This window comes from Vitis vinifera, chromosome 4 (genome assembly GCF_030704535.1).
Source record: "Vitis vinifera cultivar Pinot Noir 40024 chromosome 4, ASM3070453v1".
NCBI lineage: Eukaryota > Viridiplantae > Streptophyta > Magnoliopsida > Vitales > Vitaceae > Vitis > Vitis vinifera.
In genome coordinates, this window is record NC_081808.1 from 17552747 (window position 1) to 17578120 (window position 25374).

At 40.3% G+C, this 25374-nt stretch overlaps 1 protein-coding gene across 2 annotated transcripts; it reads right to left on the reverse strand.

The window, feature by feature from the left end:
• Positions 1–784: 784 nt before the first annotated feature.
• LOC100246089 (probable UDP-arabinopyranose mutase 5) lies at positions 785–23040 on the reverse strand. 2 transcript variants are annotated; one of them, XM_010650968.3, is made up of 3 exons: positions 22740–23040; positions 2222–2352; positions 785–2070 (listed from the first exon to the last, which is right to left on the reverse strand). In XM_010650968.3, the coding sequence occupies exons 1-3, from the start codon at positions 22851–22853 to the stop codon at positions 993–995; spliced, it is 1323 nt and encodes a 440-aa protein (XP_010649270.1). In that variant the 5' UTR covers positions 22854–23040; the 3' UTR covers positions 785–992. The 2 variants fall into 2 exon arrangements, with proteins under 2 accessions (XP_010649270.1, XP_002279911.1); XM_002279875.5 differs by lacking the exon at positions 22740–23040 and having other exon boundaries at positions 785–2148; positions 2226–2341.
• Positions 23041–25374: the final 2334 nt, after the last annotated feature.

Here is a 25374-nt window from a genome sequence, read left to right on the forward strand (position 1 = left end):
AAAAACCCTCAAAATGGGAAAAATCACTAAATAATAAAAAAAAAATCAAATGCTTATAAAAGAAATGTTGAGAAAATAATAAAAATGATCCACTTGGTGTTGCAATTGGGAAAAAAACTATGTGCATTTTAGCAAAACTTATAGGTGCTAAATTTAAATTAATTGAATTTTGGTTATTAAAAAGTTCAAAAAGAATAAAATAAAATAAAAAATCTCGAAAATAATAGGTTAAAAAAATAATATATGTATATATAGAGAATTTTATTGTAATGTAGAAATATTTTCTTTCATTCTTTTGAATTTTAATTTTAGTAAATAACATAAAATTTTAAGATGACTTTCTAATTATTTTAATAATATTTTCATAAAAAATCAAATATAAAATTGAAATATTCTTTTCTTTATTTATTTTCCAAGTGCTTTAAATTAAAATAAAGCCAAAATCAATTAAGAGGAAAAAAAAAATCATAAATAGGTTTAAAACACATCAATTTTATTTACAAAGTAGTCATAATAAAAATCATATTTTCAAAAAATAAAATTTTAAAATATAAAGTCTTCTTTAAAAGGTACCATCAATAAAGAGATCTCACTCTACCTACCAAAATAGTTCAATTGGTCAAAACGAACACTAAAAAGTGTAATCCTAATAAATGACATATGGTCCTGGTTCTACCTAGTGTTGGTTGTTGTTGTAAGTAGCACCTATCAGTCCCTAAATTTACTTGATGTTGATTGCTACATTTGGGACAACCTTAAAATCTCTTAGAGATCACAAGAAATCTTTAAAGACAGACAATTCAATGTTCTTAAATTTATAGAATGATACATGAAAGCAAATGAGAATTTGTCTTTTACAACATTGTGCGTTTTGTCTACTATCAGTTCAGAACAAGAAAACGTTGGAAAACCGAAAAATTCAAGACGAACATTCTGGGGAATCGCTGGAACCCCAAAAGATTACCAGAAAAGAATTATGTTTCAACTGTCTATTACCCATTAGAAGGCCGCGAGGATCCTGATCCTGATCCAACTGCCTTCCAGAGCTTGATCCAATCGGCCATGGCTTGGGCAGCACGAGCGAAGACCGGATCCAATGTTGCCAGCCGCTCCTTCACCAATGCCACTATCTCCAGCATGCAGTCCTCTGTTGTGACTGCTGCTTGTGACAACCTCACAGACTGAAAGAACGGGACGACTTCCTCCATCAGCTTCACGCCTTCCCACTCTTTCTTCAAGCTTTCTATGGCATTGCCTCTGTCGTTTCTCCACACATATGGCAGCCCGGTTTTCACACCAAGCCCAAGGTGATCGCATACCACCTTCACACAGAGTCCGCACCATATGTCTTCCACTGTTTCCCACCTCAGCTTTCCTTCAGCTGCCAGCCTCAGACCTGGGAACAAGGCTGGTCCAGCCAGCTCCCGGTTGAAAGCAATGTTCACACCGCTCACAGGCATCAGAGCTCTGGCTGGAACAGTCAGAACAGCGTCAACATACCGAGAATTCCTATGCCCTGGCTTGAGGGCTTGTGTGGGCGCATCGTGGTCAGCTAAGTTCAGCCAGAGCCCACATGACAGAGCACATGTTACTCCACTCCGCAAGCTAAATGGGTACCCACGAACAAAATCTGTTCCTTTGCGGAAAGGGTCGTACAGTGTGTTAAAGAAGAAAGGGGTGGCTGGAGTCGCAAGGTTGGTGATATGCTGGTCGACCGCATCTACTGAAAGACCCTTATCGTCCTTTGCTGGGATGCAGTCATCATCGACTGAGAAGATGTACTTTTTCCTAGACATGAGATAGCCAAAGTACCGACATGAGTAACCAGAGAAATTAATGGCAGTGTAAGACGAGCCCACCACTCGGTCAATGTCGGACTTGGTATAGACGTGGAGGTTAAAGCCTTCTGGTATTTTGAGCTCCTCTCTGAGGTCAGGGTCTTTCACGATTATCAGGTGAAATCGGGAGAATAGTGGTCTCCATTCATTCAGGAAGGATGTGAGGTCAGCATGGAGTGCACCAATCACAATGTCAACCTCATCGTCACCAATGTTTGTTTGAGACATTTTCCTAAGCTAAGAGTAATTTGATGTAATGCCTAGTTAATTGAGCTCACAAAATCTCAATCTTAAAATTTCTCGGAGCATCCTGTAGAGGGAAAGAACAGTAAGACAGGGAGACTGTTTGAAATTGACATAAAACATTAAGTTCAAAATACAACTTACTAGTAGGAAGGACAGGAGTGATAAGCTGGATATTGAGAGATTGAATCAGTGCAAGGACTTCATCTTTTCCTGTCGCCATGAACAGCATCAAAATCTTCTCAGTCAGCTTTCCAGCTTTCAAAGTTCTCTGTCCATCACCAAAACCAAAAAAAAAAGGTTAATTCAAGGATGTTTGCTAATACCCAATAACAGCTAAAAAATGAAAAGGAAAAGACTTCTATTATTTTGCGTAGGAAGCAACATAACAGGAAATAACTTGGGGACTAACAAACATAGTGGGCAACAAAATCAATCAATCAATAATATGCATCAAAACTGCTGATCTGGTTACCAAGCAATTCTTAAGCCCTGTTTGGATTGACTTTTGGAAACTGAAGGCATTTTTTTAAACCAAATAAGAGCTTGTATCCACAGTTTAATAAGAAGATGCTTACAGCTTTAGAGAGAGGCTAACACAAAAGCAAGGTCTTATTCACCTTGTAGGGTAGGCACACAGATTCAGTTCCGAAAAGATAAACAGATAAATTGGAAGGAGATGGGCACAGGATGGGCAAAGAGGGAAAGAAAAAAAAAACATAACCATATAAAATTAGAGTGGATCATAGGCATTTTGAACTAAACCAACTAGCAAGTAATGTTACAAAAGCATAGCGTTTATATAAAGGGGAATCCACCATGATGATAAGGCATTTATCCCAGCTGCTGGTGAAGCAAACCTTGGGCGATATGGGTTCTCCTCTACCCCACTTAAATACTAAAGAGGCTTGAAATCTGGGCATCTGATTTATTGCTGGAGGAAACTATTGTTGAGCTATACCCAGGGCATTACACAACCATGGTTTGAAGAGGTAAAACAGAGGAGCAAAACCCTTTGTCCTCTGGTAGGGTGGAACACATAGGGTTAGTCAAAATGTATGAAATCTGTAGATAAAACAATAAATACAAAAATAAAAAAATGAATAGAAAAGTTATTATTAAGACCAATTAACTCATAGAGTTTGAAAAAACAAATCATTGATGTGAACTTTCAGCAAGTTTGAGCACATAAACAACCCCCTAGCTAAAAGAAACAAGAAGATTTCACAGTCAATCATCAGTTAATTACAAATTAAATTCCATTGACCAGCAATATGGTCCAGGATACCTCAAAAATAAAGCTTGCCCTGAGGAGTGATGCAAGGCTTAAAAATCAAAAGCCTTTCAAACTATTTATGTGAGTGATGGGGGAAAGCCTTTTAAAGTTTATTCAAAGAAGAAAGTAAAGACCTAAGTAAACTTTAAATAGGATTAATATTAATTAGGATTGAATTGGGATTGGTATTTGTTGGAGTCTAATTAGGATTAGCTAGTTGAGTTATAATATAATTAGAGTTAGAATCATAATAGGTTATTAGAGTCCTAGTAGACTTTGGATTTCTTAGAGAAGCCTATAAATAGGCTAATCAATGTAAATCAAAGGAATGAATTTGATGAATAATATTATACTTTCTTTCATTGCAAGGTTGCAACCCTCAATGGTGAGACTCCATTGATTTTCTTCTAGGTGAGACTCCTAGAAGGCCTTAGTAAGACTCTAAAGTTTTCCATCTTTTCTTCATTGTTTCTTCTTTCTCTATGTTTCTTATCTTATAATTTTCTCTACCATAAAATTTATTCCTTATTCCTCTCCTTACACCTTAAAAATAAAACTCTAGCCCACCTACCCTTGAGTGTAGGCAACCATCCTAGGGTTGTCCTACATCAGTGAGAAAGAATTAACTCATTAGAAAATGATGTCCTCGAAAACAATGATTTGAATGTCCAGGAAATGAACCACAAAAAGCAAGGAAACCTGGGAAATTCTACAAGTGGACCATAAATATAATGAAATATTTTATCAAAAAAAAAAAATTAGAAACCTAGTATCAGAACACTCGAAATATGATTTTTTACTCCAAGAATTTGTATTTGTACCCCATAAAGCTTCACTATTACGAAAAAAGAGAAAATGAAAACAAGAAAAAATGGAAAATGAAGGAAGGAAAAATATGTGCACAACATACATAAGAAACACTGCCAATAAACAAAATACTAGACTAATCTTTCATTAAATAAATAAATAAAAGTGAAAAATTCAGATTATGACTCAATCTTTTATACTATAGTGTCACTTCCAGGGATCTCAGACTACTTTACCATTAAAGGGAGTTCAAGGGTCAAGTCTTCCAAACCCTGTCAACCATTTGGCTGGTTTAAAATATCAGGCTTGCCCATGACCGATAATAAGCAACCAAATAAAATTCAAAGCACCCAAAAAAAAAAAATGAAGGAAAAAGATAAATCAAAATGTGATCTCCTGTTTAGTAGTTGAGAGAGTGCACAAGGTCAAGAGCAGTCCATCCTTGGAGTTGACAAAAGGGATCCCTCAATCTTTTTGAAGAATGGAGGGAGAAACGCAACTGCACAACCCTCAGACGCTAACCACTACAGAGACAGCTTTTGTTGGTCCTAAAGTGCTGAAAGTTTGAAAAATTCAAACTTTTCTTATCCCAGATAATTCCTGGAAATTTTCTGCGAATATCCTAAGCAAGGAGCATCAGTGTAGAGACGCCATTTTGCTAGGTTGTTCCTAAAAAACTATAGAACACTAAAGTGACACCAAGCAATCTTATTTTAGAAGATGAACTTGTGCAAAATATTGTCATTCAAATTCCCTGACAATAGACCACCAATACATGTAATTTGTGAACTCCATCAGTAAACGGCTGAGTGGAATTCTTTGCTGGTGTTGCAGACCCGGCACATGATTTTTTATTTTTTTTTTTTGATAGGAAACGACAAAGGCATATATTAATATAAGGGAAAGTACAAGAGAAGGATGAGGAATCCTCCCCCCCAAGAAAACATAACTACAATGAAACAAGTACGAGAAAATACAAAGTAGATACAGACAACTACTATGAGTTAGGCCAACCCAATGGAATTGCACGCCGCTAACCAATCAAGGTGAATCACATTAAGGGGAATCCCCTTAAAAACCTTAGAACAAGAAACCCAAAGAGAAGCAAGGAAATGAATCATGTCCCAAAGGTTCTCTGAATTCCTTGATTTATCCTCAAAAATCCTTGCATTTCTTTCCCGCCACACCACCCATAATATAGCAATACACGCAGCTTGCCATAATACAATCCCTCTCTTAGAAGATCCAAAACCATTAAAATTGATAGATATCATGTCAAAGACGCTCCTAGGAGGAACCCAATCTATCTTTGTTAACTGAAATAATCTTTGCCACAACCCCATCGTCATAGAGCAATGAAGAAAAAGATGATCTACTGTTTCTCCCTGCTCCATGCACAGCATGCAAATGTCGGGACTAAGTGCTTTGTAGGGTCTTCTCAACTGTAACATGTCGTTAGTATTAACCTTCTTGTGAGCCACCAACCAGACAAAGGACTTGATTTTGAAAGGGACTTGAGAATTCCAAACTAACTTGGTAGGGAAAACTGAAGGCAAACCAGATATTTGGGATAAGGCAAGGAAGAAAGATTTGACTGTGAAAAGTCCTGAAGAAGATAAAGACCAAGATCTCTTATCTGGAACCGAAGGTGATAAATGTAAATGATCAAGAGACTGCATGAGACATTCTAATTCTTCTATCTCGGAATCGGAAAGGTTACGACGGAAGTTAAAATTCCAAGAGAAGGGGCGAGTGGATCCGAGAATTGAAGAAATAGGAATGTTTTTATCCATTACTACTCTAAGTAGTCTTGGAAAACGAACCCCCAGAGATTGATCCCCCCACCACAAGTCTTCCCAGAACCGAATTCTATCCCCATCTCCTACCATGAACCGAGTAAACTTGGAAAAATCTTGGAAAACTTGTGCAATAGCCTTCCAAGGACAACGATGTGACCATCTAACAACAGTGTTGACGTCCCAACCATTAGAGTGTGAACCATAAATGCTTAAAATGACCTGATGCCACAATGCTGAACCCTCCCTGGGATACCTCCATAACCATTTCCCTAAGAGAGCGGAATTCCGTAAGGAAATCCTTCCAAGCCCCAAACCCCCTTTCATCTTTGATTTACACACTACCTCCCAACTAACTAGATGATCTCTTTTGCCTTCCCCAACTCCAGACCATAAAAAATCTCTTTGCAACCTCTCAATTCTTACTGCCACGGAGGCGGGAATCTTAAACAAGGAAAGGAAGTAACAAGGCATATGAGTGAGACAAGATCGAATGAGAGTTATCCTGCCTCCAAAAGATAAATACGCCTTCTGCCACCCATCTAATCTGCTCAATATCCTCTCAATCACAGGATCCCAGAAACTACTAGACTTGGGATTCCCACCCAGAGGAAGACCCAGGTATAGTATAGGCCACCCAGAAGCCTTGCAATCAAGCAACTCGGCCAACCTATGTAGATGATCCTGACCGAGATTAATGCCATAAATATTACTTTTGTCAAGGTTAACCTTCAGCCCAGAAATATGCCCAAACACTAGCAAAACGCTCTTGAGAGTTAGTAAGTCCTCTTCTCGAGTGCTAGAGAAGAAGATGGTGTCATCTGCAAATTGTAAATGGAACACCCTTGTCCTGTTCCTACCCACCCTGAAACCCTCGAATACATTTCTTTCCTCTGCTCTCAATAACATCCTACTCATTACATCTGCTACTATGGTGAACAAAAAGGGAGATAAAGGGTCCCCTTGTCTCAAACCTCTAGATGCCTTAACCCACCCTTTAGCATTACCATTCACTAGAATTGCAAAAGACACCGAGGACAAACAGCCTCTTATCCATTTCCTCCATCTAGGATTGAACCCCTTTTTCTCCATCACATGGTCCAAAAAATCCCAACTCACATGGTCATAAGCCTTTTCAAAATCAATTTTAAAGACAACTCCTTCCTCCCCTGATCGTTTTTTCTCATCCACTATCTCATTGGCTATGAGGACTGCATCCAAAATTTGTCTCCCTTGAACAAAAGCTCCCTGAGTGGAATGGATAGTTTCATGAAGTACCCCTCTTAGACGCCCTGCTAACACTTTGGCAATAATCTTGTAAAGACTTGTGATCAAGCTAATGGGTCTATAGTCTGATAACTTCTTTGCCATACTTTTTTTAGGTAATAGAACTATGAAGGACGCATTAGTACTTTGATTAATTATCCCACTTCTGTGAAACTCATCGAACACTCTCACTAAATCCTCCTTAATCACATCCCAACAATCTTGAAACACTGCAATAGTAAAACCATCAGGCCCTGGAGCTTTATCCCTATCCATCTGAAAAATGGCCTTAGAAATCTCTTCTTCAGTAAAAGGGGATTCCAACCTAGACGCACTCTCACTAGATATAGGAGACCAATCTAAGCCTTCAACTCTCCAAGATTCTCCGGAAGGACTAGCATAGAGCTTTTCAAAATACCTTAAAATTTCCTCTTTGATGCTATCTGAATTATCCAACACCAAGCCTCTTTCATTCTCCAACACCTTGATAAATTTCCTATTTCTCCTGCCATTAGCCACTTTATGGAAAAATTCTGAATTACAATCCCCTTCTTTAACCCATTTCACCCTAGCTTTTTGTCTCCAATGAATTTCTTCCCTTAAGATCAACTCCTCTAACTCCCCTTTCCTTACGGCTCTTTGGATTAAAAGTTCAGGAGAGAGACCCCTTCTTGCTCCATGGAGTCAAAGTTAACTATATCTAACAAAATGCATTTTTTCCTTTCAATTAGGTCACCAAAAGCATTCTTATTCCACTCTTTCAATTTGGCCTTAAGGAATTGAAGTTTCCTCATGAACTTGTGACCTTCCCACCCATCTCCTTGAAACTCCCTCCACCAACTTCCAAAGCTCTCCTTAAAACTTGGATGATGTAACCACATATTCTCAAACCTAAATGGAGTTGGGCCCCACTTGAACGGATTGGTTTCCAAGACTATCGGCCAGTGATCCGACGTCCATCTAGGAAGAACATCTTGGAGACTTTGCGGGAATAATTGTTCCCACTCATTTGAGTAGAGAAACCGGTCTAATCTCTTGCACACGGGATGCTCTTGCATGTTTGACCAAGTGAATGGTGCACTCCTTAAAGGAGGATCGATCAATTCGTTTTCTCTTATAAAGTCATCCAAGTCCTTCATGCTTGGGGTCAATCGACCACCACCCAATTTTTCTGAACATCTCCTTATGACATTGAAATCTCCACCCACGCACCAGCATGGGGAAGAAAGACCAAAAATGTCTGAGAGCTCCTCCCAAAAATCCTTCCTAAGAGCTGTGCTATTTGGGCCATAGACAGCTGATAACCAAAACTGTTCGCTTCCATCCACTACAAACTTGACTGAGACCGAAAAGGAACCTAATACCACCTCCTCACTGTGCAACTTTTTAGAGTCCTACATGACCAAAATCCCCCCCGAAGCCCCGCACGCCGGAAGGACTGCCCATTCCTTATTTCTGGCAGTCCACACGCTACCCACAAACCTCCTGTCACACTCTGCCTTTTTTGTTTCCTGAATCATCACTATATCTGGTTTTTCCGATCTCAGAAAGTCTTTAACTACCCTTCTCTTTTTCCTTGAACCCAACCCCCTGGTATTCCAACTGATTATCTTCATGGATTAAACACACGGACCCTAAACCTCCAAACCATATTCATCTCATCTCATAGACCTTTGGGACATCTGCTCTTCCTCCTGGAGTATACTTTTATATCCAGAGTCTTTAAGACGTCGCGTATTTTTGCCATTTTTCTAGGAGAAATTCCTTCTATTTGGAACTCTCCAGCTGGGGAACCCGCAACCACTCTCTGACTAACTGTAGTTTGAATAGGAGATGGATTGGTATTAGGCATCACTGGGTTAACACTGTCCGTCATCTGGCTAGGATGAGCAATCTGGTTCACCTCCACAACGAGGTTAGGGAAGCCAACACTATTTTGACCCACAGTACCATCGTCACCTTTTATGTCAAAAAATTCGGACTTTTCTCGGTTCTCCAAAGGATTCAGAGACTGAATGACTGATCTGGGAAGAGTGGGGGCCGCAGGACTCAAGAATGGAGGAATGGAACCAAAAGAAGGAGGGAAATGAGATGAGGGAGACTGAAAAATTGAAGACGGGGTTACCTCCAGATTTTCCGCGGCCAACAATCCACAATTCCCCAAAAATCTTAGCCCTTTACCTCTGGTTTTTGGAGTAGAAGGCAACACCATGACTGTTCCGCCACGAGGATCGGACCCCACTCGGCCCAAAAATCCTTCCATATAGTCGTCGGAGAATAGATTGTGCTGGGTTGCTTCGTTTTGTGATGTCGAATCCCTTTCCCCAAGGCGATGCTTCCAGATCCTTGAATAACGACGAGAGAATAGAGGACTCGCACTTAAACCTCTTCCCGCCAGGTAATCGGCCCCTAAATCCACACCTTCTGGGTTCACGTCGAAGACTACCTTGTCCTTCTCGCTCAAAAGATTCTCGCTGCGACACCGAAGGCCTTGTCGGCGCTCAGAGCTTGGAGGGAGAAGGATAGACCACAGCTTTTTTGAACCGATCGTCGCTTTCTTCTTCGCGGGACTACTGGTCTGAGCCTCAAGACCATATCCAGAAGCTATTTTCCCATTTCCCACTGCGGGTGACTCGTTTCCATTTCCTGACGACGCCTCCATCTCCACTGAGTCATTTCCTCTTAGGCTAAGGCCCAACCCCGACGGGCCTTTATAACTACAGTCCACTTTTTCAACTGTAGAGCCACACTTAGATGGAGGCTGGGCCTTCCTCTCATAGGCCCGGCGGTCCTCAACAGCAGAGGCCTCGTCCCCTCCGGCCCTTTCCCCACCCCCTTCCTTCTTCTCAAACGGCCCAACATCCTTTTTATTTGAATTCAAATTGGGCAACGACTGTGCCTGCACTCCTTTGCTACGTGTCCCCTCTGCAACAACCACAGCCATACCTCTTTCTTCCCCCTTCCTCGTCCTTTTATCCTCCTCGACACGGCATCTTCCTCCAGCCGTTGATCTGATTATCTCCTCCCGTCTTCCTCCACCTGTCCCCGTGTTAGATGCAAAGGCCTCCCGAGTCGACTCGCCCTTTACGCTACCTCTTCGACAATCTTCTTCTCCGACCACTACGACGGCAACTGTAAACACCCACTCCCCATCTGTCACCTCGAGTAAAGCCGGTAGGACTGTCCTTTCTTTTATTGCGATTCTTACCCTCGCCTTGCTAAGATCGAACAATTTTAATGTGCGCCAATCAATTTCAGTCACCGTCCCCCATTGCTCCACTATTTTCTTCAAGTGTACCTCAAACCAGAGGTGAAATGGTAACCCTCGTAGTTCGATCCAGCCTCCTCTGAATTTCCCCTCTATTTCCGCATTTTCCTTCGGCGACCATCTTCTCATCTGTACTGAAATCCTCCCCTCAACCCGTAACTTCCTCAAGTCTTGAAGAAAGGTAGCTTCCTCTGTTGTTTCGACGAAGAAAACTCCTTTTCCGCCTGAGAATGGTACAATCGTGACTACGCCTTTCTTCCCTAATTTTCTCGCCACCACACGGCCAACCTCAACCCAGTTAACCATATCCTCAATGCATTCACACACCACTGCACGCGCCCATCTCCCGACAGAAATAATGCCATCTTCTCTTGATCCTTCACCACTGACCACTTTCGCAAAAGACCTATGTAAGGGACCCACAAGATTTTGTGAGGAACCTTCTCCTCTGTGTTGCCTTCCTTTTTCCACTGTATTCGCCGAGGGGACCACCAACATTGAAGACAGCGCCCTTCTGATATTCTCCCACCCGCTGCCCTCCTCGCCCTCTGGAATCATCAAACAGCAATATCTTCTCTTGGTAGCAAACTCTGATATCCTTATGAACCGTCCATAGTTATTGAAGCCAACTTCCATCAAGTGGGCACAATGTTTTCCCCTGAATTTTCTGTTAAAACCTAGGTGACCCTCCATTTCTATGGCTTTCGTCAAATGCTTGATCATCCACCCGACTGCTTCCTTTTCAAAACCTAGGACGAAATTAGCGCCTCTACTGTGCTCTGTGATCGAACACCAAGTTCCTTCTTGCTCGCCTACCAACTTGACCAAGAAGGTCTTCCTCTCCACGATAACCTTCACCATTTTCTCAAAAAAAGCACAGAAGCATAGGAGTCAATAGATCATATCCTTCTCTACTGCCACAAGGCAAGAGTTCTTTGGCAATTGTGATTTTCCTTGTTCGAGATTTCTTGGGTTCAAGTGCCCATGGTGAGTACTAATTGAAAGATAGTAGACAACATTATTCTGCATTTAAGTGCTGTTCTGCATCAGAGATCGACCCGCGGCACATGATCATCAGGTTATTAAATTAAGAAGTCTTATTTATCCAGGTAAAAGGGGATCAAGAATATCAGGGGTTCCATATGTGAATCTTTAAGGTGGAAATGAAGAAATCCCCGATTCTTTTATGCAACACTCAGCTTCTTTCCAATTGCATCATTTTCACCCTGGTGTTCTTTGTTCAATTGCTAATGCATAGAGGAATGATGTTAGGCATATTCTTCCACTTTGGTCAAAACCAATGATTGCTAGGATATCTGAGAAAATTGAACTGCTTGAACTAGGGTGGGAACCATTCAAAATGTCTGGCAGGAAGTTGTAGATGAAAATTTAGCAGGTATTCATCTAATTATCATATGGTCATAGAGTGAGTAAGAAGGCTGCCACAAGTTTTACTCAAGACAAAATTTTCAAGAAAGTCATACAGATTAGGAACTGATTCAAACCAAAATGATAATGCAACATAGAACAGGCTTCTAAGCCTTGAGGTCGATGGCAATCTTATAAAAGTGGTAGTGAGATCTTTGTAAAAAGCAACCAAAATGGAATTAGAAAGTGTATTAAAAAAGAAGCACTTCAAGAACAAGAGAACATGAGAACATCAGAAGATAGAAAAGACAAGACAAAGAAGAGAGCAGGAATGGGAGGGAGAGACAGACACGGAGACATAGAGAGGCAGGATGCCTTCAAAACAGAATTTAAAGCTGCAAATTATCAATCCGATGATAAAGTCATTCCAAAATATAATTCTCAAACAGGATTCAAAGCTGCAAGTTATCAATCTTAAACATTAGTGGATGACTAAAACATTAGGGCCGAACTAGAACTAGCTTGGCAAGTGATTTTCCCAAATGGACTATTGCCAACAGAACCCACAATTTTCTGGTAGTTGCCTTTTTTTTCCCTACATTGTTGTATTAATAATGCATGCTTCACCTTTTAAGCCAAGTAACATCTTTACTTATGATCTTTTGGCAATAACACAAATTTAAAACTAATATAGCAACCCTGCTGGTGGGACAGCTAAAAAGAATTTTGATGTTTAGGAAAAGAAAACCTCTGTGATGTAGGAAAGCAGAAGTCTTTTTTCTTTTCCCTTTAAGAGAAGAGGGAAATGTGACTGAGAAGGAAATTAGATAAGGAGAGAAAACAGAATCCCCACTATTACGTCTAATAATAAAGACTTGAACTGCCTCTAAAAAACATTAAAGGGATATCTAGCAAAGAAGGTGGGGGAATCTTCATTAAAAGCAAGAGGAATATATTTTATTATCAAAAAGAAAGGAGAGAAGATTCATAAAGAGCATTAAAAGAGAAGAGCGTGTTATGAACAAGCAAACAGGAGAATATTAGAAGAAATAGCAAAAGAAGATAAGAGAGATGGAATCAACAAAGAGCTTATGAAAATTCTTAATTGGGCCATTCACTTTTGTTTTTGTCTTTTCTCCAAGGACAAAACACCTAATAACAATTCATCCTAGTCCTTGAGCCGGTTTAATCCTAACCATCGAACAAAATGGAACCAAAAACTACCACAAACTACTTGCCAGTTCACTGCTATAGTAGTGTGAATAGTAGTACTGTAACATCATAGGTCATTCATTGAAGCACTGAAAAATTCTTGCTGCTAACTTGTTACAGTAGTACTATAGAAACTTGCCATCAACTATGCTAGCTTCTTGAAGTAACTTAATTTTCTTTTAGGCACTACGTAATTTATTTCTAATAGAACTAATAATTCTAAGTGCACAACCCAGTACTTTTTTTTTTTTTTTTTGGTAGGTAAACCCAGTACATTTTTATAACAAATCCAAAAAAGAACACCCAAAAAATCTAACTTATCTTCCACAGTGAATGAGGGGTTAAAGGATACAAAAACTCTAGGTAAGGGGAGTACCACAAGACGACTAGTGAAATCTGCAAAGTTGACAACTTTCTGACTGAAGGTTTGATGGAACTTATAGAGAAAAATACATCTGAAGATGACCGATGACGAAGAAGAGGATGAACAGGGAAAAAAAGGATGATCAGCAAGAAAGGATTACAGTGTATGATTTGGTCCAAACAAAGTAACTTCCAACTACCAGTTTGATCTATTCCAGTGAAATTGGGTTTGGAGTTCTAATCTACCAGAGCAATTGGATGGTGACTTGTCTCATATTGTTGAGGATGGCTAGATTGAGAGCTTACCAACTTTTATAGGTTTTAATTGAATGGTCAGTTGGACTAAACTTGCCATTAAGAAATGTAAACTATTTTTAAGAGAAGCTGGAGCAAAGAAGTTCTAAGATAAAATTATTTTTCTAGCATGAGTTCATCAAAGCATGTTCCAGCATATGAAGTTTGAAAATGCAGTACTTGTACTGCTTTTTGGCAACCTTACTGCACTTATATCAACCAGTTGGCCCCCTTTGAAGTAGTGTGCAGTTAGTTCAACATGTTTGGAAGTATTTTGGTTCAATTTTGCAGCTTCTAGTTATCTGAGAATCATGGTTTCAACTCATGACATAAGCTCATTACCTCCTTGGTCTGATCAAACCTTTGAAGAAATGTTCCTTCCATGAAAACCATTTTTTTTTTCTCTTTTTGTATCCCTGCTGGGACTCAAACCTGAACTTCCTACACCACCACCCTCACCCTTGCCACTTGAGTGTGGCCTTGAGGGCTTCCTTCCATGGCAAATTAACTTTCAATTAGTTAATTCAAGATGATCTAGTCCACTATAAGCTTGGATGGATGTTTCAGTGGCACTGCCTGTTGATGGCTGGTGGCATACAGTTGTTGCTGACCAAGGAGGAACCTTATGGTCGGGCTGCTTTGGGAGACAGAATAGCAAATGAAAGCATGGGCAGTGATTTTCTACATCAATGATCAATTACACAGCAAGAAAACATATATTTACTTTTATTCAATTCCATGCTCTATTATCTTTAAAATCTTGTTTTTTTTTTTGATAAGCGAGAGCAGAAAATATATTAAAGAAGGCCGAAAGGCCGCACCGCATACAGGAGGCATACAAAGCAGCCACAAGGCCAAAAAAACAGAAACAGGAACACCTCACCAGCCCTTAGGGGACCGCTACCCACTCCAAGAAGCCTAGAAGTGAAGAGGACTCCTCTCCCCTATACAACTTAGCCCAACTCCACATACTACAAACAAAAGAGTTCTTAAGAGTCTGAATAGCCAAAAGACCCCCTCTAAAAGCTAACCTATTTCTTTCCTTCCACACCGTCCAAAAAATACATAACGGAATGGTCTTCCATATCTTCTTCCTTTTTTTACCCACAAAAAGGTCCCGCCAACAGAACAACGCCTCTTTGACCTTCTCTGGAAACACCCACTGAACCTCAAATAAGGCAAAGGCGATTTCCCAAAGGGTCCTAACCACTGTACAGTGTAAAAGAATGTGATTTACATTTTCCTCTTCACAACCACACAAAAAACAACAATTTGGAAACTGCCACCCACGCATTTGCGGCCTATCCAACGTGAGGATTTTTTCCCAAGTAGCCTCCCACGCAAAAAAAGCCACTTTGGTTGGGACCTTATCCACCCAAATTTTTTTTTCCCGGAAAAACAAGAGGATTAGGGGCTGCCAGCAGATTGTAAGCCACCCAAATCCGAAACCTGGCAGAATCCCCTCCTTTCCAAAGCACTGAGTCCTCCTCTGGGGTTACCCTGATGTCCCTTAGCAAAAAGAGCAAGTCTTCTATTAACACCAGCTCCCAATCATTAGAATCTCTAGCCAATCTGAGATTCCACCCTCCTTGGCCAAGCCTTGAGTCCCACACATCGTTCACCAAAACATTACTGCACACTGCCAAGGCAAAAATCTGGGGAAACGCTTGGGACAGCGCTTCGTTGCCGCACCAATGATCAGTCCAGAATATGATCTTAGTCCCCCTCCCCACCTTGAACTTCGTGTTATTCCAGCACCAGCTCATCTCCTTCAAAATCTCCTTCCAAACTCCCACTCCAAAGGGCCCCCGAGCTTCCTTAGATTTCCAACCACAGCCCTCCATCCCATGCTTGACCCCGATCACCTTCTTCCACAAGACATCCTTCTCAACGGCAAATCTCCAAATCCACTTGCCCAATAAGGCCTTGTTCAGTAACCCCATCCTCCTAATACCAAGACCCCCCTTTTCCTTTTGAGTACACACCACCTTCCAATTAATTAAATGGATTTTCCTACCCGTGTTTCCTCCTCCCCAAAGAAAATCTCTTTGTAATTTCTCAAGCCTTTTAGCCACTGACTTAGGCATTCTAAAGATGGACATTTGATAAATGGGAATGCTAGCTAAGGTACTCTTAATAAGGGTGATTCTCCCGCCCTTAGACAAGTATTGTCTTTTCCAACGGGCAAGTCTTCTCCTCATTCTTTCCTCCACCCCATCCCACGTGGACACGGCCTTGTGTCGGGCCCCAAGGGGCAGCCCCAAGTATTTAACCGGAAAGCTTCCAATTCTACAGCCTAATTCCACCGCTATTTCCTCAATATTATCAATCTCCCCTATTGGAATCAGCTCACTCTTGGCCAGATTGATCCTAAGCCCAGAAGCCGCCTCAAACCACACCAAAATCCATCCAAGATGATCCTTGCTGGCCTCGCAGAAGAGAATAGTGTTGTCTGCAAAGAGAAGATGAGACACCATAATCTCCGCATCCCCTCTACCTTTTAGCCTACAACCAGAAATGAAGTTCCCCTGCTCTGCCCGCCTAATGAGTGCACTCAGCACTTCCATGCCCAATATAAAAAGATAAGGAGAAATTGGGTCTCCTTGACGCAGACCCTTAGAGCTGGAGAAGAAGCCTTCTGGGACCCCATTAATAAGGACATAAAATTTTGTCGTTGAAAAACACCACCACATCCATTCCATCCAGTGCAACCCAAAGCCCATCTTTTTCAAGACCTTCATAAGGAAGCTCCAGTTGATGCTGTCGTAGGCTTTCTCAATGTCCAATTTGCACACCAGCCCCTTTTCTTTCCTCTTCTGCCAGTAGTCAACCACCTCATTAGCTATGAGAGAGGCGTCTAGAATTTGTCTCCCCCTCATGAACGCATTCTGATCAGCCGAAACCACCTTATCTAACACCATTTTCAGCCTATTGGCCAACACTTTGGCCATAAGCTTATACAGCCCCCCTAGCAGACTGATAGGCCGAAACTCCCCTAGGTCCTCAGCCCCACCTTTTTTTGGAATGATGACCAAGAAAGTAGAATTCAGACTTTTGGCAAATGACTTTTGATCGTAAAATTCCTTGAACAGCTCTACTATCTCCTCCTTAACGAAGTCCCAACAAGCTTGCCAAAAGGCCACGGTAAACCCATCCGGGCCTGGGGCCTTATCGCCGTTCATATCCATCAGAGCAGAGAATATTTCTTCTTCAATAAAGGGGACCTCCAAAGCTTCAGCTTCACTAAGGTCAAGACTTTTAAGATGCAGCCCCTCTAATTCGGCTCTCCACCCTGGTCCTTCCCTTAGCTGGTGCTGAAAGGCCTTGACAATCCCCTCCCTCACCTTCTGCTCCTCCACCAATTCCACCCCATTTATTTTAATTCTGTCCAAAAAGTTATTTCTCCAATGGGCACTAGCCATCTTGTGGAAGAACCCTGTATTCTTATCCCCTTCTCTAAGCCACAGCTCCCTAGACACTTATCTCCAATGGGCTTCTTCCAAAAGAACCCACTTCTTGAAGTTCTCCTTAGCTTCATTTTTCGGATCCGTTTCTCTTTCTGAGAGGTCCCTACCACTTTCCACCCTGTCCCAAAACTCAATTTGCCGAAGGGCTGAGCTTTTGTTCACTTCCACTCTACCAAAGACATCCCTATTCCACACTTTAATTTTCTCCTTCATCTCCTTCATTTTAGCAGTCATTCTAAAACTAGCCCTTCCTACTCTTGCCCCTCCTTGCCACCATTCCCGAAGAAGCTCCTTAAACCCATCCACCTTGAGCCACATGTTTTCAAACCTGAACGGAGAGGGTCCCCGGCTCATCCCGCCCCCTTCAACAAAATGGGGAAATGATCAGAGGTAGGCCTAGGAAGCCTACACTGAACAGCCCCCCTGAAAATATCTAACCAACCTTGGGATACCAGGAAGCGATCCAATCTAGCCCAAGTCTGGTTGCTCCTTCCCCCACTCCAAGAATACACACCCCCCTGCAAAGGGAGATCAATGAGGGCAAGGTCATCCACCACCTGAGCAAACCTCTGCATTGCTCCATTAAGGCTACCCTGCCTGCTCCTATCCCTTTGAGATAAAGTAACATTAAAGTCCCCTCCTAAACACCAAGGCTCTTCCCAAATTCCCCTTATCGCTCCTAACTCCTCCCACAATTCCTTCCTCTCCTTCCTGTTACACGGCCCATAAACTCCAATAAAAATCCAAACCACTCCATCTTCAACATTCTTCAGCTTACACGATATAGAGAAATTACCCACCTCCATCTCCAACAGCTCCAAAGATCTCTTATCCCAGCAAACCAAAATACCACCCGCTGAGCCTTGGGCTCCCATAGCTCCCCAATCGAGAAACCTCCCAGAGCCCAGACTCCTCACCACCCCCTCTGTCATAGTCTGGATTTTCGTCTCCTGAATGCAAACTAAGTCCGCCCTTTGACTCCTGATCATGGCCTTGATCACTTTCCTTTTAGAGCTATCATTAGCTCCCCGAACATTCCAACTCACCAACCTTAACTTCATAAAACAGCTGGAGACTGGCCCCCTGTTCCTTGCACAATGCCTTTCTGCTTCCTTCCCCCTTCATAATTGATGGAACATTCAAGTCTCTTCAGTTCCCTCTCAAATTTCGAATTTTCTAAGAGAGCTTTGTTGTGCACTTTTTCCCTTCTTTTTTTTATTTTGACCATGAAATCCAAAATATCCTTCTCTAAACCCACTGTTGAAAACCCCAAGAACTGACTGAACCTTGCCAACTCACTCTCCTCCCAGCTAGCCTCCCTCCAATCCCTGATTTCTGGAACCGACTCACCAGCAAGACAAAGTTCCTTTCCACTGGATCCCATCTCGCCATTATTATCTTCCAAAAGCTCCCTGGGATCCACAGTCTTCATCACTGAAGACATCCTTCCAATCATCCTCCGGTCCATAAATTCCCTCTAGGATGCGTCCAGAACCACCCCAGAACGGCCGTAATACTCCCCCGGTGGAGTCCGACCAAAAAAAGAAGAAGGGGGAGAAGGAGAAACACACACCAGCGGCCCAAAGAAATTAGAGGCATTCCCATACCTCAAGGCTTCCTCCATTAGAGCGTCATCTGTCTTCGAGTTCTCCTCCAAGCTTTGTTCCTCAGCCGAAGGCCTCCACAGTCCATCCGTCACCAATAGAAACGACCAGGACTGGTCAAGGCCCCCCCCAGAGCTTGGGCCTGACCCATTTAAGGGACGGGCCCCCCTCAACTGGGCGACGTCCGCGTTAAAGACTAGAGACGAGTCCGAGCCTCGAACCCCCAGCCCAGTCCCTCCGATCAGCTTCTTCGAGGCCCGCCCATAATCAAGAGACAGCCCAAGATGGGACGGCTCAGACTCGCAAGGAGAGGCCGTGGGCGGGAAGGGCCCAGAGGCATCAGAAGGCCCAAGAGCCCACTGCGGCGCCAACCCACACAATTCTTGGGGCCCATCCAACACTAAGCCCGAATTTGGATCCGCAGCTGGACCCAACCCCGAGGACTGCCCCCTCGTCCCATCATCAGTCTGTAGCCGGACCTCGAGACTTGGACCTCCTACCAACCCCCTCACGCGCCCCCCCGGGCGTGCAGAAACTTCACCCCCAACCTCGCCTTCTGAAACAAGTTTGCTTTTGCCCTTTCTTTCCCTTGCCATTCTCACAGCAGGTCTGATTTCCCACCAAAGAGTAAGCTCATAGCAAAACTCTTCGGTCCAAACTTCCACTACGTTGGGAGGCCTCTCCTTATTGAGCTTCACCAAGATCCTTGCCCACTGCAAGTCTTCCAACGTCTCCGTCTAAGAGTCGATATCGAGGAAACCCCCACAGGCATCCCCTATTCTCCTCAGAATATCCCGCTCCCATAGCGAGACTGGCAGTCCCACGATACACACCCAAGCCTCGCTCCTCTTTCCCCCCTCTGGCAGACACCCCCTCTCAGGCCTCCATTTTTCTAGACTGAGAGGAGACCCCGCGCACGAGAAACCCCCAATTTTTAGGGCTTTCTCTGCTTCAGCCAGAACCTCAAATTCTAAAAGGGCTTTGCCCCTTTCCAATTTCGCTATTCCTAAATTACCCTTCAAACTCCAAAATTTCGCCAAGTTAGTCCCCCAACCTCTCAGGTCGTCCCCTTTCCCAGAGCTAGGGTTCCAGCTCCCCACCAGGCAGTGAACCAGTTTCTCCATATTCCGGCTCAACTCCCTCTTGCAAAGCTCCACCCTAACCACTGCGATCTCTTTCTCCTTTGACTGCACCGCTGCTTCCACATAGGTTTTCCCCATTGATGACCTCAGTAACGTCGCGCCCTTTTTTTGTAAGCTCTCTTCTCTGACATAACACCCCAGACGGCGTAGCATCTCCGCCATTAACACCCAGCCACTCTTGTCTCCATTGCCCTTCGGGATATAAATGTTAAACCTTTTATTTTCCAAATCTATAACCCCTAACCGAATGAACAGCCCCCCCTTATTTTGGTCGTGCACCATAAGATAGGACCTCCCACTATCCTTCCACTTCCTTTCCCAGGTTCCAGTTCCTGCGTTCTCAATACAAGACTCCAGACCATCAATGAAGCACCCAATGCTATTCGGTCCCAACCTGATCCACGAGGAGACTCCCCCTTTCCTTTCTACAATCAAGGCTTGTACCTTGCCTTTCTGCTCCCTTACCTCTACCTCAAACCATTTCGACTCCACTCCAAAACTTCCCTTCTTGGCCCTGCTCGTAACCCCCACGAAGCCGTCGCCTTTTGCATCTAACCTTGTTTCGCCCTCTAGCCCTTCTGGAACTCGCTGCTCACCTCGCTCCCTTCCATCGCTCTCACCCTCTCTCACACTAACTCTCTCTCTCTCGCTCTCTCGCTCATGTCTCATAAATAATTTATATTTCATCTTTAAAATCTTAAAAGATTAAATATAAAGTAATTACTACTACTCCAATATGTCAAAAACTTAGAAGGCAGTGTGGAAAAGAATTGAATATATTTCAACCAAAAAACATAATTTGAGAGCATTTCTGCATTTTATGCTTCTATGATCCAATTCCATTTTAATATTATCTAACAATTCAGCAGCAACTCTGTCCTATAAAGAGTTTTCTAATTAGAAACTCAAGCATAGAAGGTGCATTTAATCAAAGATTCATACAACCCCACAATCCAGCCCACAGCTCCAAGTATTATTATTCTGTGTTTTCAAACTACTTACCATTTACCACTAATCTTGAAAAGCAACTGGATCCCAGAACATGAGTTAAACAATCCAGCTTAAAATGTCACAAAATTAAATAATATAAAAGAGCTTTCACCCGACCACTAAAAGCTCAACCCTGCAAATTCTATTTTGACATTCAACTTTAAAGCTTTTTTTTTTTTTTTTTTTTTTTAAGGTTTTGGCAAATGTATTAAAAGCACCTAAGAAGGTCCAAAGGAGCATACACAATGAGACATAACATTCAATTCTAAAGCTATGTCTTATGATAAATTCATATAATATACATCTGTACTACTTATTTAAGCCAGGAACCTTTTACCCTAAACTCTAACAAAATTAAGGAGAAAAGTTATGAAACCAAATCCCCTAATAAAATTTTACTCCATGAGATGGCACCAAATCACCGATATGTCCTCCCTGAACTTCACTGTCATAATGACTATCAAGTTCCCATTTATTTCTTATCCAACACCAGCCCGGCTCTTCATGGAGTTTTTTTTTTAAAAAAAAAAAGGGGAATTCTGAAAAAGTATGAGCAGCCTTTCCTTGCCAAAGAGTTATCCATTACTTTAACACTCTCAAGAAAACTAAGAAAAACAATAAGGATCTATTTAGATCTCAGAGAGTAATAGGGAGGGAAAAATAGAAAGAAACCAAAAATTCTTGTGTTTAGTTTCTATCCAAAAAATTGAAGAAAACAAAACATAACACAAATTTTAAAATTCTTATTTTTCCATTTAAAAAGAGAGTAAAACTAGAGAATAATTGAAGAAAAATTCTATTGCACTCAAACTTCCTTTTATTTCCTTCCTTTCTCTTTCCTTTACCTCTTCCTCTCCCTTCTACTTTCCAAGATCCAAACAGGGGTTAAAATGGCTCTCTAATAAGTGGCAGCATGGCTTATTCTAATATTACTTAGATAAACAAATAATTAGAGTAAAACTTCATCATGTTTGATGATTTGAAAAGGCAGTATTTGATTGTGATAGCATGGATTAGACCACAAATACACATAAACCCAATCGGTAAAGCACCCACCATTGGCACCAAGTAAATTGACCACTTTAGTTTCCAACACTATGTACAATGATCTAGCATAAAAATCAGACAATCTTATCAACCTAAAGGTCCGAAAATCATGATCAACATCAAGATGACAAGATTTCAAACTTCCCACACTTAAAACTCTTGCATACAGAAGAATCACAAGAAACCAAGATTAACCCATTTCATGTCATATAAATCTCAACATGCCCTTCCCCTAGGAACACATCTATGTAATGAGACTAACTCCTCAAAATAAGAACCAAAGCAACAACAACAACCCATTTGCTAGACCACAGAGTGAGACCCATAGACTAACTCCTCAAAATAGAAGCACAAAAGCAGGTAAAATTCAGATAACGACCCAGTTCATGTCATAGAAATCTGAAACAAACTCATCTGATACACAATCACCTCTTCAAAACAGAAGCATAAAAGAATGCAAAATTCAAAAACGAACAACGCATCCCATGTCCTAGAAATATGAACCAAGCCTATTTGATAGAAAATAGAGAGGGACCCATCCCATGTCATGGCAATCTGAAACAAACCCAATTGCTAAAACACAGAGACAGACCTAAATAGAAATAGCAAGTCGCAAGTCCTCAGTACAGAAGTACAAAATAATGCAAAATTCAGAAATGAAAAACCCATGTCCTATCCGCCAGAAAATAGAGAGACCCACCCACCCGCAAAACCATCTAAAGAAACGCATAAGAGCATGCAAAACCAAGAATTCGTACCAGAAAGAGGTCGAGGAGGATGTGATCGGGGAGAGGGGAGAGATCAGAGAAATTGGAGAGGTTGAGGAGGGCCGAGTCAATGGACAAGGACAAGAGTGAAGGCGGGGTTCTCATTCATATCAACAGCTATATTACCTCTCTCTATATATCGATATGGAGATTGGAGAGGATGTGAATTGGGAAAAGGTCCAAGTCCCACTTCGCCCTGAAATTGCAGACAAATTCGCCCACTCCGATTCGTCCGTCCCCAAAAGCATTCAACTTCCACTACTTTGGTGCTTTTCTACCTTCAGTTACACGTGTCAACGCCCCTCTTCCTTGCCGGAATAGAAAACCATTGCCAAACACACCATGCTCATTCATTTTTAAAATAGGTTTTATTTTTCAAAATTAAAAACCTGTTTTTAAAAAACAAAACGCTCTTTTCAAAAATAATTCTAAAAAATAATTTTAAGAATAGTTTTTTAAAAACAACTAAAAGATGTTTTCTGAAAATGGTTTATTTTCTATTTTTAAAAACAAAAAATAAAAAACAATTTTTGGTTATGAAACCTATTTTTTGTGTTTTTTGTTCTAAAAAACAAAAAACAATTCTAAAAAATAATTTCAAACAGACCAAAAATATGCCTGGTAGGGTGAGATCACTCTCTTGAATGGTAAATATTATAATAATAAAAAGTCTAAGTGTTGATAATATTTAAAAAGCAAAATTAAAGCACAGCCTAATGTCTATTTTTTTCGATCCATGATTGATATACTTACATTTTACAATAAACCTAATAGGGTTTGATGCATGGTATTATCCTAGAATAGGTCTGTTTTGTAATTATTTTTTAAAATAATTCTAAAAATAGTTTTTAAAAAGCAAATGAAAATGGTATAAAATAACTAAAAAATGTTCTCTAAAAATTTCTTTTCTTTATTTTTTTAAAGAAAAGAAAATAATTTTTTGTTATCAAACATATTTTCTTAATTTTTTTATTGTAGAAAACAAAAAACTGTTCTTAAAAATAATTGTCAAATGGACCCTTTGGGATTATTTGACAACTATTTTCAAAAATAATTTTCTCCTTTTCAAAATTTAAAAAAAACAAAAAAAAAAACACGTTTCACAACCAAAAACCGTTTTCTATTTTCTCTTCTTAAAAACAAAAAACATAGTGCTTTTAGCGAATATTTTTTAATTATTTTCTATTATTTTCACGTATTGTCTAAAAGTTACTTTAGAAAATAATGATGCAAGTATCTAAAATGATTTAAAAAAAAATAATCATGCAACCATACACCATCAATAAAAAAAAAAATATAGTTTTTAGAACTTTGTTTTTACTTCTTCAATTTTAATGTAAAATGGAACAAAATATTACCAATTTATAATAGTGTTTATGAATTTGTTTCAAAAATACCTTTTGAGGGCAAATACACCTACGACATAAAATGTCCGTTGTCAAGTACACCAATCACCTTTTTAAAAAAAAAAAAAAATTCTCTCACATAAACTCCCTAACACATCTCACCTCCTGCCACGTTTGTACATTGTACCTTTTTCTTTTATCTTTTTTCTTCTCTCTTACCACCATATCTTATATTTCTCTCTCATTTGACATTTCTTTTAATATGTTAATGTATTATCTCATTAAACTTCTTTAATTTTAATTTTTTTTCACTCACTAATCTTCCTATATTTATTTATTTTAATTATTTTTTGGATATATTAACAGTAAAATGATAATATATAATAAATAGTTAATTTAACAAATTAAATAAAGATATAAAGATATAAATATATAATAGACAAAAATGAAAATATTATCCCACAAATAATATACTTAATGATTTTAAATATTAACTATAGTAATACATTTGATAAATCAAGGTTTAAATTCAAAAATTATATTTTATTATTTAGATGTTTATGATATAAGATTTTTTATTAATGCTAAAAGATTTATTTATTTGTAAATCCTATCACACTTAAAATTAAAAATATATTTGTAATATTATTTATATTATTTTTATTTTTATTTTAAATTTATCTTATCAAAATCACAGGAAGTGGTGATGCTTTTATCATTTTTCTTATGGTTTTAAGTTGATCATGGGTCTAATTTTTTGTTTTGTTAAAATCTTTAATTTTTAATTAAAATGAAATATAAAAGAAAATATATTTTTTCATTAAAAAAAATTGTAGTTAACCTTTTATATTAATTTCATAAAAAAAAAATAGGTACATCTGTAAGAAAAACAGGTGCATCCATGCTTAGGGGAACAAGGACCCATATCTCCCTTATCATGGTCTATATATTCCTTTGGGGACCTTTGATAAGTGATTGAAGGTCCTCCTCCATCCCGAACAAATGTTGAAACCCTAGGTACATCCTTAATAAAAATAAGTACATCCAATCCTAAGGGAATCAGAACCCTTATGTCCCTTCTCATGATCCATATGTTTCTTTCGAGACCCTTGGCAAGGGATTGGAGGTCATTTTCCATCTCAGAACGGAGATTGGAATCCTAGGTATAATCTTAAGAAAATTTGGTATATCCAATCCTCGAGCTATCAGGACCCCTATATCCCTTCCGATGGTCCATTTAATCTTTTGGGGACCCTTAGGAAGTGATTGCAAGTCATTTC

Coding starts and splice junctions, on each gene's coding strand:
- LOC100246089 (XM_010650968.3), bottom strand. CDS start 22,853: ATGAGAACCCCGCCTTCACTCTTGTCCTTGTCCATTGACTCGGCCCTC. Junction 2,353..22,739: donor TCCTCCTCGACCTCTTTCTG/GTACGAATTCTT, acceptor GGTGATGGACAG/AGAACTTTGAAAGCTGGAAA. Junction 2,071..2,221: donor CCTGTCCTTCCTACTAGTAA/GTTGTATTTTGA, acceptor CTCTTAGCTTAG/GAAAATGTCTCAAACAAACA.